The 13,103-nt window shown below is 35.2% G+C and overlaps 1 protein-coding gene across 1 annotated transcript; it reads left to right on the top strand.

The window, feature by feature from the left end:
- The first annotated feature begins 1,450 nt into the window (after nucleotides 1-1,450).
- Nucleotides 1,451-12,900, top strand: LOC120414959 (prisilkin-39-like). The gene is made up of 2 exons (XM_039576294.2): nucleotides 1,451-1,633; nucleotides 12,160-12,900. The coding sequence occupies exons 1-2, from the start codon at nucleotides 1,622-1,624 to the stop codon at nucleotides 12,718-12,720; spliced, it is 573 nt and encodes a 190-aa protein (XP_039432228.1). The 5' UTR covers nucleotides 1,451-1,621; the 3' UTR covers nucleotides 12,721-12,900.
- Nucleotides 12,901-13,103: the final 203 nt, after the last annotated feature.

Raw genomic sequence — 13,103 nt, 5'->3', positions numbered from 1 at the left:
CTGATCTGACAACACGCTTTTCAAAAGTTTAAAAAATTAAAATTTAGTTAGGCCGTTGCAAATATTTTTTGAAGTTTATGTCCCTCTCCTCTGACCAAAGTCGCGAGGGGGGGGGGGGGGGGCAAAAAAAATAAAAAAGTTTAAAAATTGACGAACCATGGTTTCAACATTTGAATGAAATAAGTGTTTTGAAATGCATTATACACTTGTCCAGTTGTTTTGCAATCATTAGTTTCCAAAATATATAAGTATTGACGAAAATTTTATTTTTTGCGAAAAAAAAAGCTTTTGCGGTGCTGGGCGGTGGAATTGCATAAAAATTCAAAATATTTTTAATCCAGCTCAAACATGCTAAATATGATTATCAATGCAGAAAAATGCATTTTAGATAGCTTGCAGTTGATTTAACTTCTATTTCCATTAAAATTTTGAAGTTTTTTGAAAAAATATTTTTTTTGCACCCTGATTTTTTGGACAATTTTTGAAGGGGGTGGGGGGAGGGGGCGACATAAACTTTAAAAAATATTTGCAACGGCTTTATTGCGGTTTACATTTTTTTAAATTAATGGTAAATTTTTTTTTATTTAAACCTTCAGGTTTTTTTTCTAATAAATGATTGGGAAGACGATATAAAATTATAAAGAATACTGGTTTCTTATGATTTACAACATTTACGTCAAAGATTACTGAAGCAAAACAGACAATCTTTTTGCATCAATAGATACCATAATTCGCTCTTTCCTAGACTAAAGAGCCGATCAATTTAATCACCCATCGTTAGTCCCAAACTTTACTCCTTGTCTGATGAGTAAGGGCCGTCTTTCACGTCGTAAGATAACTCCTTGAGCCTTTTCACAACAACTGCCGATCATAATCATCATCATTATCTTCAGTACCGTCAGACAGTTTTGCAATTTCGGGATATTGAGGAAAGGTGGGGTGGGGGGCAAGGATAGACTACTTTGTGCCAATTATGTAGAATGGCCTTCAGACAGGCAAATTACCTAGGTTGAGAAAAAAAGATGGTTTTTTCAAATGAAGTTATTTTTTCGAAAATTTTACTATAACCCCGTCATAATTAGCTTGTTGAATCACACGTTGCACTAAACCGCACCGTTTAATCACGCTGCTGTGAGAGAGAACCTTGCCGATCTTATCGGCAAGTCACCGACTAAACACACTTTAACTTTGCGTTTTACGCCTGAAACTGATTGTTTAGCTCTCGGCACGAGATGCGCGCTTGATCTGTGGCGTGTTAAGAGCAAAGAGTCGTCGCGTGGGAGGGGGCTGGCTGGGTGGGAAAATTCTTATGCAAGAAAATCTACCACCCTCGCGAATCATCGAACAGATTCTTGAATGAATGAGCCCCTCCACAAAAGGCAAACTTTAAAACTATAAAACTATCGCCCCCCAAGGGAGTGGCAAGTTACTCGTTAATCCAAGGTACGAGCGAAAAGTTCTCTCTCGGAGTGGTGCAAAACAGCAGTGATTAAAAAGTTATAAAATTTTGCCTCTTTTTCCAGGAACAAGTGTGCAGTGTCAAGTGCCGCAAGTTAATTAATTCCTCCTTTTGGAAACCGAACCCCAGGAGCAGCAGAGAAAAAAAAGGAAACACACAAAGATGAAAGTGCTGGTGAGTGAAATGTGAACCGTTTCGAACCAAAGTGTGTCAGTATTTGTGGAAGGGGAAAAGTCCTTCTGGGAAGCAGAGTTTAAGGAACTTTTTAAATTCAAGCAAAAAATAAGGAGACCCCTAGTGAATGAACTCTTTTCGTGGTGGTGGTGGTGTTGAAGAACAAAAGCGTAAAAAAGTAGCAAAAAATCGTTACGAAAAGAAGGTAGATCAGTGTTTCCGGCGTCCCCAGTTTTGCGAAGGAAAAGTCCTGCGAGGAAAATCTGCAGCGGAATGGAAAACTAGTTGAAATTAGACTGCAGTGTGGCGGAGGAAAAAAATGAACTTTTTGGCAGGGATGAGAAAATTGAAAGTTTCACAAAAAGTCGGGAAAAATTTGATGTTTACAAAAAAAACTAAATTTTAAAAATTTGTTAAAAAATGATAAAAAATTTCAAACAAATTTTCACCCCTTCCATGGAAAGTGTGTTGGTTTGCGAGGGGAAAGTTTTCCCGAATGGCGTTGGTGCTGATGCTGTCTTGTGTGCTTAATTTTTGCTCTCCCCTGAGTGGGATGGTGGGAAGCAAAAAAAAAAAAAAAAAAAGGGAAAAATAGAAAGGATCTCTATCCTGCAACGGTCTGCTCTGGGCACAATCCTGCGCAAAATGTGACTTTCTGGAAAACTTTTATTTTTGTGATGGATTCTGTAGTGGGGTGAAATGCAAAAAAAATTACGGGTTTTAAGATTATTTATTTAAGACGTTTTTTTTTTATACGGAACAAAAACCAAATTAAATTTTGATATGTTCAGATTTTGCTGAACCATATTGAAAATAAGACTCACAGTTTTAGCTTTTTGAAAAGCTTTCGAGAATTTTCAAATAAATTTATAATTTTGTGAAAATATAGCACCTGTTACTTAAGGTGGTAACTTTCACAACGAAATCTCATTACTTAATCCAGTGAAATATTCTAAAATCTGAAGTCCCCAAATTTATTTTGTTAAGTTTATATTAAGAATTTGCTGATGGTCCAAAGAAGTTTGACAGCTTTGTAAAAGTTTAACTGATGATCACTCACCAAAAACTAACTGAAAATTTCAGTAGAAAAAGAATAACTAAAAAGTTGAATTTTGTATGCACTTAATTTTTTATGGAATTATAAACTTGTGAACTCATGGAAAAGGCATTATCACATTAGTTTGTTCAACTGCCATACATATTTGAAACCATTTTAGTATTTTCAAAGCTGAGTTGAAATTTTAAGTAAAACATTACAAAATTGATAAACACTGTGTTACGCAATTTTTTTTTTGTTATCTTCAATAAATAAAATATCTCGTTTTTTTCCTTTTCTCTCGATCGATGAAAGAGGTTTTTTCTTTTTAACGCGAATTTATTTTTAAATCTTTGTATATTTTCTTAAAAAATTAAGGGTCACAATTTTTTTCAAGCTTAATTAAATTATATAGAAAAAAAATCTTTAAAACTTGAACAAAACAAAAAAATCATCATTTAATATTTTAACCTTTCCAATAAAGTTGAGACGCGTTATAACTTTCGGAAACTTTTGAAATTATTGACTTCAGAGAACTCATTTGACATCTAATGTTTTTGACAACAATTTATACATTTCTGAAATGAGCAATTCTCTACGAAATCAGCCTTTTTCTTGAATTTTAATTTTGTATTTTTTAATCTGAAGACTAAATGAATGTTTGGCCCTTTTGAAATGCTAGTCTTGATTTAAATTTTTTAAAAATATTGTTTTCGGAAAGATCGGAAAATTTCACGAATGTTTCATATTTCCGAACCATTAGTTGCTGAGATATCGACGTTAGAAAATGGAGGGTTGTTTGGGTGAGACTTAAAATACATGAATTTTCCTGTTTTTAAACCATTGGTAATATCTCTGCAACTAAGGGACGAATCAACAAAGTTCAAAAAAGTAAAATATTGGAAATTTTCTCAGCCTTTCAAAAATATTTTTTTTAAAAGTGGGCATACATGTGTACTAATTTAAAAAAAATGAAAATCTGCGACTTTTTTTTTAAGTTACCAAAAAATGGCTTTAACTTGAAAACGATGCACTTTATCAAAATTTCCTTAAAGTACTTTTTGATTGCAAATTTGATTTTACATCGCAAAATGAAGTCGAAAAATTTTTGCAATCAATATTTAGATTTTTTGAAAAAATCAGTATTGATTAAAAAAATATATTTCGGTCAAAAATTTTTTGCACAGCCTGGAAATTTCTGAAAAGTTGGCATTTGATGTCCCCTAAAACATATAAAAAAAATTAAAAATAGTGTCTTTTTGCAAATTAAGTTTGAGTGACAAAAAGTGAAATTTAAAATCACCAATTTTTTATCGTGTATCATTTTTTTCAGTGCAGTCCTTATCCATACCAACAACTTTGCCGGAGACACCAAATCGATCAAAAAATTCCTTCCAAAGATACAGATTATCGAATTTTCATAAATAATTTTTGTATGGCCAGCTGCCAAATTTGTAAGGAAAATTATATGGACAAATTAATGATGTAAAAAGGCTTCTTTGGGCATACCGAAGGCACCAAAAAAATTTCAGCCGGATCAAAAATTACAATAAAAATCGAATGACCGAACTCTGAGAGAATTGCTCAAATCTTTCGAGTGATTTCATAGCCTATAGAAAGGCAAAACATATCAATAAAATGTTACAATCCATTCTCCAATAAACTAAGAGATTAAAACTTGGAACAAAATGTTTCAAGAAGCGAGTTGGCATTTTAAAAAGACCGTCTAAATATGAATTATGACTAACTGTCTTGAAAAATATAATAGAAAAAAACTTTTAAATTTGTAAGAAAACAATGGATAAAAAATACTTTTAAAATTAAAAAAGTTTTTATGGATCAGAAGTTGTACAAAATTTCAATATTAAATATAAAAAAAAAGATTTTTGTGTAATTTTTTATTAAATATAATTTAATTTAATTTTATCAATTGTTCCCCTGAACCAGTGTTTTTTTTTAATCCGAAAATTCAATTTTGAAATATATTCTTAAACAAAGTTTTTAAAAATAATCAATGAGCTCAACTCTTTCTCTCTTCATTTCATTCTAAAACAGTAAAAGGAAATTGCAGAAAAATGTTGTCTTTCCCTCCGGTTAGTTTTCACCCCCCCCCCCCCCCCACCCTCACCCTATTTTCTTCTGATTCCCTAGAGAAAATTCCCCACCTCTCCATTCCAGGATTGTCGCAAACAGCGTTGAATAAAGCAACTATCCGTTGCAAGCGAGTGCGCGCCAACAAAGATTTAATTTTCCTTTTCCCACTTTAGCGCACTGTCCCACCCGGGAGGAAAGGAAGTTTGCTGACTGGAAATTAGTTTTCCACGCGTTTGTCCGCGTGTCGGGGGGTGGAGGTGGGAAAAGGGAGTGATTTGTTGGCTTTGGGCAGCTTTGAGCAATTGCAGGATGGTTTTCTTGCTTTTTTTGACGTCTTAAGATTTAAATTCAAGTGCTTAAAGTTTGGATTGCGAACGTAAATCGTGAAATTGAACCAATAAATTTTCATCCCAATTCGTAACAGTTGGCAGCCAAGCCTAGGCGAGTATCACTGGATTGAAGTGCATAGTAAACAGGACAGAATCCGTACCCCAAAATCTACATTTCTGTTAAGTCCTTGGCAGAAAATGTCGAAGCCGACAGTATGTAGATTAAAATTGGATGTCGTTCCTTCTCGTTCCAAAGTCCCAGAGAAAAAGGCCTCAGAGCAAACATCGGTCTGATCTGGTCATCAGTCTTTCCCAAAAACCAAATCATACCTTTTCCCATTTTTAATCAAGTCGGCAAGGCAAACAAGGGGCGAATGCGTTTGGTCCAGAAAGTGATGGACTGCCAATTTGGACGAAAAGCTCTGTGTGGAGCTGGTTTGTCTCGAGCAAACAATATGCCTGTCAATGTTTGTCCACCTTTTAATCGATGAAACTGCAAATTGATGATGCTGCAGCAGAAATATTTTACGTCTGCTGGTATGGTTTTGAAAATGTTCTTATTTGGTTGCAGGATGCTGTTAAATCTTTTTTTTTTATTCAAAATAAAATCCAAAATCAATATTTTTGCTATGTTATAAGAGTAATTCTCTACCAACTCACGGAAAAGTTGCCCCGACCCCTCTTCGATTTGCGTGAAACTTTGTTCTAAGGGGTAACTTTTGTCCCTGAGCATGAATCCGAGGTCCATTTCTGATATCTCGTGACGGAGGGGCGGTACGACCCCTTCCATTTTTGAACATGCGAAAAAAGAGGCGTAAAATTGGACGCCCGATTTGATGGCGTACTCGAAATTCCGAAAAAAAACCTTTTTTTCATCTAAAAAAACACAAAAAAAGATTTTGAAACTTTGCTATTTTTTGTAACTTGACTTTAAAATATTTTTGGACATGTCATTTTAAGGGAAATTTAATATTCTTTTGGAATCTGCAACTACCCAGAAGGGTATTTTTTCATTTAGAACTAGATTTTCCATGTAAAAAAACAGTCCAGACTCGATTATCCGAAGTTTCGATTGTCCGAAGTTCGATTATCCGAAGGTTTGGATAGGACTTCGGATAAACGAATCATGAATAAAAAAAAAAATTTTACCAATTTTTTTTTTTTTTTTTTTAACATCAAATTCGAGTTCTGCAACCCCATTTCAGTCAAATTTGAATTATTGAATGCCTATTAAATTAGAAAATGTATTTTTTCAATATTTCATCAGCGCCATTTTTCCGCCATCTTGGATTTAAAAAAATCAAATCACTTAAGAGTAGTTTAGGGGTCATACTTAAGCTAAACAATCAACAATAAGAAAAAAAAAATATTTTTCGTGATTCAATTATCCGAAGTGAAATTTTGCCAAGGCCTTCGGATAATCGAGTCTGGACTGTATCGTTTTTTTTTGTATTTTTGCAGGGTTATTGTTAAGTTTAATGCATGTTCAAAAAAATTTAAAGTTGAGTAACGAGAGTTTTTATAACTTTTTTGAGTTTATTCAATGAAAAATACGATTTTTCCGAACTTTGAGTATACCATCAAATTCTTAAAAATACCTCATTTTTATACAATCAAACCTCCCATCACGATGAACCATCATCCAATTGCCAAAAGCTGAAAGCACGTCGCATCTTCAAAGCAAACACTGCACTCAATTTTCCCAACGACTTAATCAAAGGAAACTCGATTTTCCCACACACACACACACACACACACCCACCCCCTTCTTTCTGATGACCCTTTCCTTTCTTCACACCCACACCCACATAATTCACTGAACTTGTTTGGCAGTATCTGGCGCTGTCCGTCCGATGTGCGCACATCAACTTGCATGAAGTAACTTGTATTTTGCTAGCACCGGTCGGTGGTGTGAAAGAATGCAATCACAATTTCACCCCGCAGCGTTGCAAAAAGGTGGCCTACTTGAGGGGGGCGTTTTCTTGGCACAAAAAATGCAAGAAGTTTTGTCAACACTGGTCACACTTGCACATCTCCGATGTGCAGCTTCTCCAAAATTGCATACTTTGGGACTCCACCTCGAGTGTATTTCTGTACGTGTAGACCAGGAATGTCTGGTGGGATCGAATCGTTTGGATAGTTTGATGCATTCTCTGCAGCTATCAAGCATGACCGAAAGATTGCCATTCCAGCGTCAAGTAGGACAGAAGCAGCCGGGGCGAGGTCAAGACCATGAACAGCAACAACAACAACAGCAGCAGCGTTGCAACGCGGCTTGGAAAGTGTAATGTCTGGATTGATAACAATGTGCCACGCCATAGGTTTACGAGAACGTGAGAAAGTGCCCAAGTGTGGTTGGTAGGTTGTGGCGAACGAACGAACGTCGTTGACCGAGAAGTCACTCATCCGCGATAATCCTTCATCATGATTGTGGGGGTAAGGAAGGATTTGCTTTTGGGAAGAAAATGTGGTGAACTCGAAGGCACTTGAATGTAATTTTCATATAATAGAGTACACCCAGAACTGAGCATCGGCATACGAGAGGATAAAGAGCACGGTTCGGTAGTAAAATGGTACTTTGTGCGGACGGAGAGTAATTACCGAGAGTACTTTACTCATGGGTTCATTTTCCAAAAAGTTCATCTATCAAAAAAAAAAAAAAATAGTACCGGTACCGAGACTCGAACCAAGACATTCTGCATATTGAACCGTGCCTTTGCCGTATGGGCCACCAAGGCTCGGTGACTAAGTGGCGGTCATTTGTCCATATAATCCACTCAATAGGATGAATTGTTTCAATGAACGAATGAACACGCGAGAGGTCTATACTCTCGCAAAATAGGACATTCCTCACGTTTCTTTTCGGGAGGACTATCCCCTCGTTCTTTAACTTTGGGTGTAGGTATTACATACATTAGTCATACTCATAATCGAAAAAGTTACCTACAGTGTGAAAAAAAACTAACTCATTCTACCTATGTGCTTGATGCCTTCCTCACTTCTTACCAAAAATGGATAACTCTTCAGAACCTGCTAAAATGTCTAAAAATGTATTAACAAATGATGATGTTTGTGTTATTTAAAATTATAAGCAGAAGCCTGCAGATTCTTGCGATGAATTTGATGCAACCAAAGATAAAGTTTCAAGCTTTCAGGAGCTCTGTTGAGACTTTCAAAGTTTGGCTTTTTGTAAAAGAATAGTTTATTTTATTACATTTCTCCCAAAATAAATTTATTATTTAAAAAAAACATGCTGCAATTTCAAACCCTGATAAAGTACTCTAAACGAAGGGACAGCAAGATTTTTTTTTGTGAAAACTTTTAAAGCAAAGTTTTTGAAAAAAAAACCGGGCATTTCCGGGATTTTCGGTGAAAAATTTTCCCAGGATATTCACAAATTAATTTCGTTTCCCAGGGAATTTGTAACCACTGCTCTATATGATTTTATGGTATCAAATTTGTAAAATTAAAAAAAAAAACTATAAAACCACATTCATGTCAAACATGCTTTAATTTTTTTAGTTTTCAATTTAAATATCTAAGATTTTATAACCTTTTTTTTCTGATCATTTATACATACCAATTCTTTTGTAATGTTTTTAAATACTTGTCAATGTTTGTGTTAACTGTCCCTTCAATATTTGCTCGAAAAATTGTGAGTTTAAAAATATTTATTTGAAAAACATCAAAATTTCAATGTATAGTCGCTTAACCAACTGAAAAATTAGGCGAATTTTCCTGTGTACAATATTTATGACTTTTGTGAAAATTTCGTCGTAAAATATCGCAAAAAGATTGTTTTTAGGATTTTTTTTTCGTGCGGGATTAGTTTTTGTAAAGTGTAGGTTCTGTTGATTTGTGTATTTTAATACACTTTTTTATTTATTATTTTTTCAGACGTTATTTCCATGCACATTTAATGTAGCTTTTGCAATTCAGTGTTTTCTAATGTATAAGATTCTACATTTGCAAAGGAGAACACCTTTTTTAATTGATTTGCTGAATACATGGCCTGCAATTTTATTTTCTTGTTTTGTTTTTTTTGCCTCCCCCTTCCATTTTGACCACAATTAAGGGATATGCACTTTATAAATATTTGCTTTGGCCTAACCATAACCATCGATTTGAGAAATAATATTGAGAAAGTCGAGTTTTATCAGCTTTCCTTCTGGGCCAGTTACTGAATTAAATCATATTTTCAATCCCTGTAATACAATTTGACAACACAGAAAAAAATATGACAGATTTTGTATGAAAAAAAAATATTAGGAACTTGTGAAATTTGAATCAATTTCTGATGAATTTCTAATTTTTACACGTTATTTAGTTGAAATAACTCAACTTTTCAACCATCCAAAATTATACTTTTTGTGCGCCATTTTCTTTTTGAATTAAAAAAAAGAGACTCGTGAATATTTTACGAAGCTTGCTGATCTGGTTTAAATGAAACTTTTAAGAGGAAGATAAATCTTTTAAACTTTTCAAGAATATTATTAATGACTATCTTTCCAAAAATTGTCCTCATGTCAAAAACAAATATCCAAGTTTTATTTAACTACCGTCAGTGGAGGTGACATTGGGTCTGGGGGTGAGATTAGGTCAAAGTATTTGTTTACGGATTTTACCATTTCTCAGGTACTTCTCAATGAAACTAAATTCTGTTAAAAGGGTTGTGCAAGGGACATTTTAAGATGACTTTGCTGAAAAAATCTCGTTCCTAGAACAAATCCTGTCATATTAGCAGCTGTCTAAAGTTGAGGTACTTTTTTGGCTAAAAATGACCTCTCGAAAAATCAGTTTTTTAAATTTTTTGTTGGAATTGATCAAAAAGTACCCAAATGTTTGAAAATCTCTACTTCAAATATTTAAGCATGTTAATACGATTCCCTCAAACAAGAAACACTGTTGGATGACTTGTTTTTACTATATCTTTGTATTTGAGCATCATTTTAGTTTCATTTGACCCAATGTCACCACCTCAAAGGGGTGAGATTGGGTCAATTTTCAAACGATTGCCATTTAAGGTAGAGTCCATCAAATTACACCATATTTTGGGAAAATGTTAGAAAACTATCTAAGAACAAATCTACGTTAAAAGATTTTCGATGTTATTCAAATTGTTTTTGTTATTAAGAAATTACGAGAGGTGTATCTTTTTTTGACCCATAGTCACCCCCACTGGCGGTATTTCATCTATTTTAAGTTCAATTGTATTTAATTAAAACAAAATACAAAACAAGGTACAATTTTGTGTTGAATAAATACAACTAAACTATAAATAGGTAATATTAGAGAAAACTTGTTAGCTTAATAAATCGAATATGATGACAAAAAAATACTAAAAAGAGCATGACTTGTCCAGTATTTTAATTTTCATTAAACAAGGTTAAACTTGTGAAAAGAATAATTTCATGTAATGTATAAAAAGTTCTTTCAGTAATTTAAGCATAATAGTATCGAGGTAATTTTAACATTTTTCGCGTTCCATTATGTTTCATGAAATTTAATGTTTTGAATTTATGACCTCTTAGATCTGGGGTTTTTTCTCAAAATTTATTTTCCCTAAAAGAACACCCAGTTAGCAAAATCTAAACGCAGAAATATGTATCCTCCCTGCAAAGGCTTATGAATTGATCTCAGTTGAAAGGTTCTCCAAATCTCTGAATTGCAAATGTAACATCCTGGAACAGAACTGTTAAATTCTAATAAAAACACAATTGAATTGAATTTATGACCTCGAGAGCCTAATCATAGTGTAAATTTTAATTGAAAACTACACAATATCATGTTTGAAAACAAGTTTTGTTAATATTTTTGAACAGAATTCGGTACAGAATTCTCATTACAGTAATTCCAAAAATTCCAAAACCATAAAGCAAAAATACAATTTAATGTTATGAAAAGTTCAGTTAGGAAGACAGCCTTTTAAGTGTATGTAGGAAGTGAACGCCCAAAATTTTTACAAAAAATAATCAAGTTCAGATTAAAATTGCAAAGAAAACTCAATTTGTATAATTTCTCCAAGTTATTCTGAACGCTTATCTAGAAAAAATAGGAAATTGGTTCAACTAACTTCAACGATTGGAATAGTTTATTGAAATCATTTCCAAACTCGAATCATCTAATCATTTTTAGATAATCTTTATCCAACCTCTTTGTTCTCGTTTTCACATAAAATTCAAACTTTCTCCAATAATACCCATAAAATTTGCTGACCAATTACTTCCATTTGTGACCGTTGCGAAAAAGTTTCTGTACCTTCCGCTTACATACAGCAAACTGCCACTGGCCAAACCAATTATTTTTCCTACCAAATATTGAAAACTTTCCCTTTCTGTATTCATGTGGTCAACATACTTTATTTTCACTGTAGTGTGTTTCCCTCCGAGCTAAACAAAAACGAAACGAAAGCATTCTGGTCATTAATTTTTATTGGAAATAAAATGCTGCTTTCTGTGCGATTTTTTTTTTCGTTCTGCTCGCATCACTTTATCGGACCTCTTTTTCGATGAAGGTGGCAGTAAATTTTGATTGAACTTGTTGTTTCTCTTTTTGTAGATCTTTTTTTTGCCTCCCTGATGATGGGATTTTTTTTTGTTCGGTTGGCCATCGTGTTGGGAAATTGCGTTCAATTTGAGTTGAGATTTTTTTTCTGGCTGAACATTTTGACTCCTTTTTTTTCTGACCGCTGAAAGGGGTTAAATTTTTCGATTCGTTTTAACTGCTAGCTAAAAAGGGATATTCGGGCGGATAAGCGGTGCTTTGATCGGTTCGGTTAGAGGTGGAATTAAGTCAATTAGGTTGCGATAAGAGAATGCTTTTTTTCTGTTGAATTGAAGATATATGTTTTATTTGAAGCGATAATGAAGCGATAGAAATCATTGCGAATTCTTCAGGAACCGGTGAAATTTTTAATTGTATTTAAGTTTTTTTTTACACATTAATTTAGGTAAAATTACATGAAAAAGAAACAATACTACACCATAAAATTTACAATCTTCTTTTTTTTCAAACTAGTCAAATCAGTCAAAACTTAATAATATTCACTTTTCTCAACTTAATTCCAGGTAATCCTCGCCGTCTCCACCGTCTGCGCGGTCAGCGCCGCCACCTCGGACCTTTCGTCCCCCCTGGTGGACTCTGCAGCCCGCAAACCCGAAAAGCGTGGCATCGGCCTAGGGTACGGCCTTTCCGGGCTCGGCTACGACGCCCATCAGCTGGGCTACTCGGTCGCTGGCTACCATCCTGCTGCTGCGGCAGGTTACGTCGCCCCGGTGGCCCACACGACGGTCATCAAGTCCGGCTATGCCGTTCCGGCCGCCACCACCGGATATCTGGGTGGTTACGACGGGCTCGGCAAGTACACCGGTTACAACGGTGGATTCTACCCGACCGGTTACACCACGGGATATAACGGATACAGCGGCTATGGTGGTTACGGAGGATACGGTGCCATCCCGGTCGTTGCCGGAACCGGTTACGGAAAGATTGTGCAGCCGGCGGCCGCCGCCGCCACCACTTCGTACAGCAAGGTGATCCACTCGTACCCGCATTACAGCTCCGCTGTAGGCGTTGCACCAGCCATCGGATATTCCGGACTTACCGCCGGATACCACTACGGGTATTAAGCTGTTTGGAGAGCTTCCCGTAACGTGCCAGCTGCACACCTCAACTGCCAACATGCAACCCAGTTTCTCGTCACACCTTTGTACTTTTGATGTAGGTTTCTCAAAGCTTATTTATGAACTTGATTGAATTGTGTACATAACCTCTCTCATCCAATCGTGATGACCTGTAATAAATTAACTGATTATTCTGTAATTGCGTTTATTGTGCGATGTGAACGACCCAAATTAACGACGTGCATGATGTATGTACGGCATCACTGTCGTAACGATTATGCAAATTTCGTGATAAGTTCCACCCCCATATCTCGTGCAATTCATCAGTCCACCTCAGTGCGCTCCATTTGTCATCGGTCTCGTAACGATCCGGACGTTATCCGGCGCAG

The sequence above is a fragment of the Culex pipiens genome, chromosome 3 (assembly GCF_016801865.2).
Source record: "Culex pipiens pallens isolate TS chromosome 3, TS_CPP_V2, whole genome shotgun sequence".
Lineage (NCBI taxonomy): Eukaryota > Metazoa > Arthropoda > Insecta > Diptera > Culicidae > Culex > Culex pipiens.
This window is presented reverse-complemented; position numbering and strand designations above follow the sequence as displayed.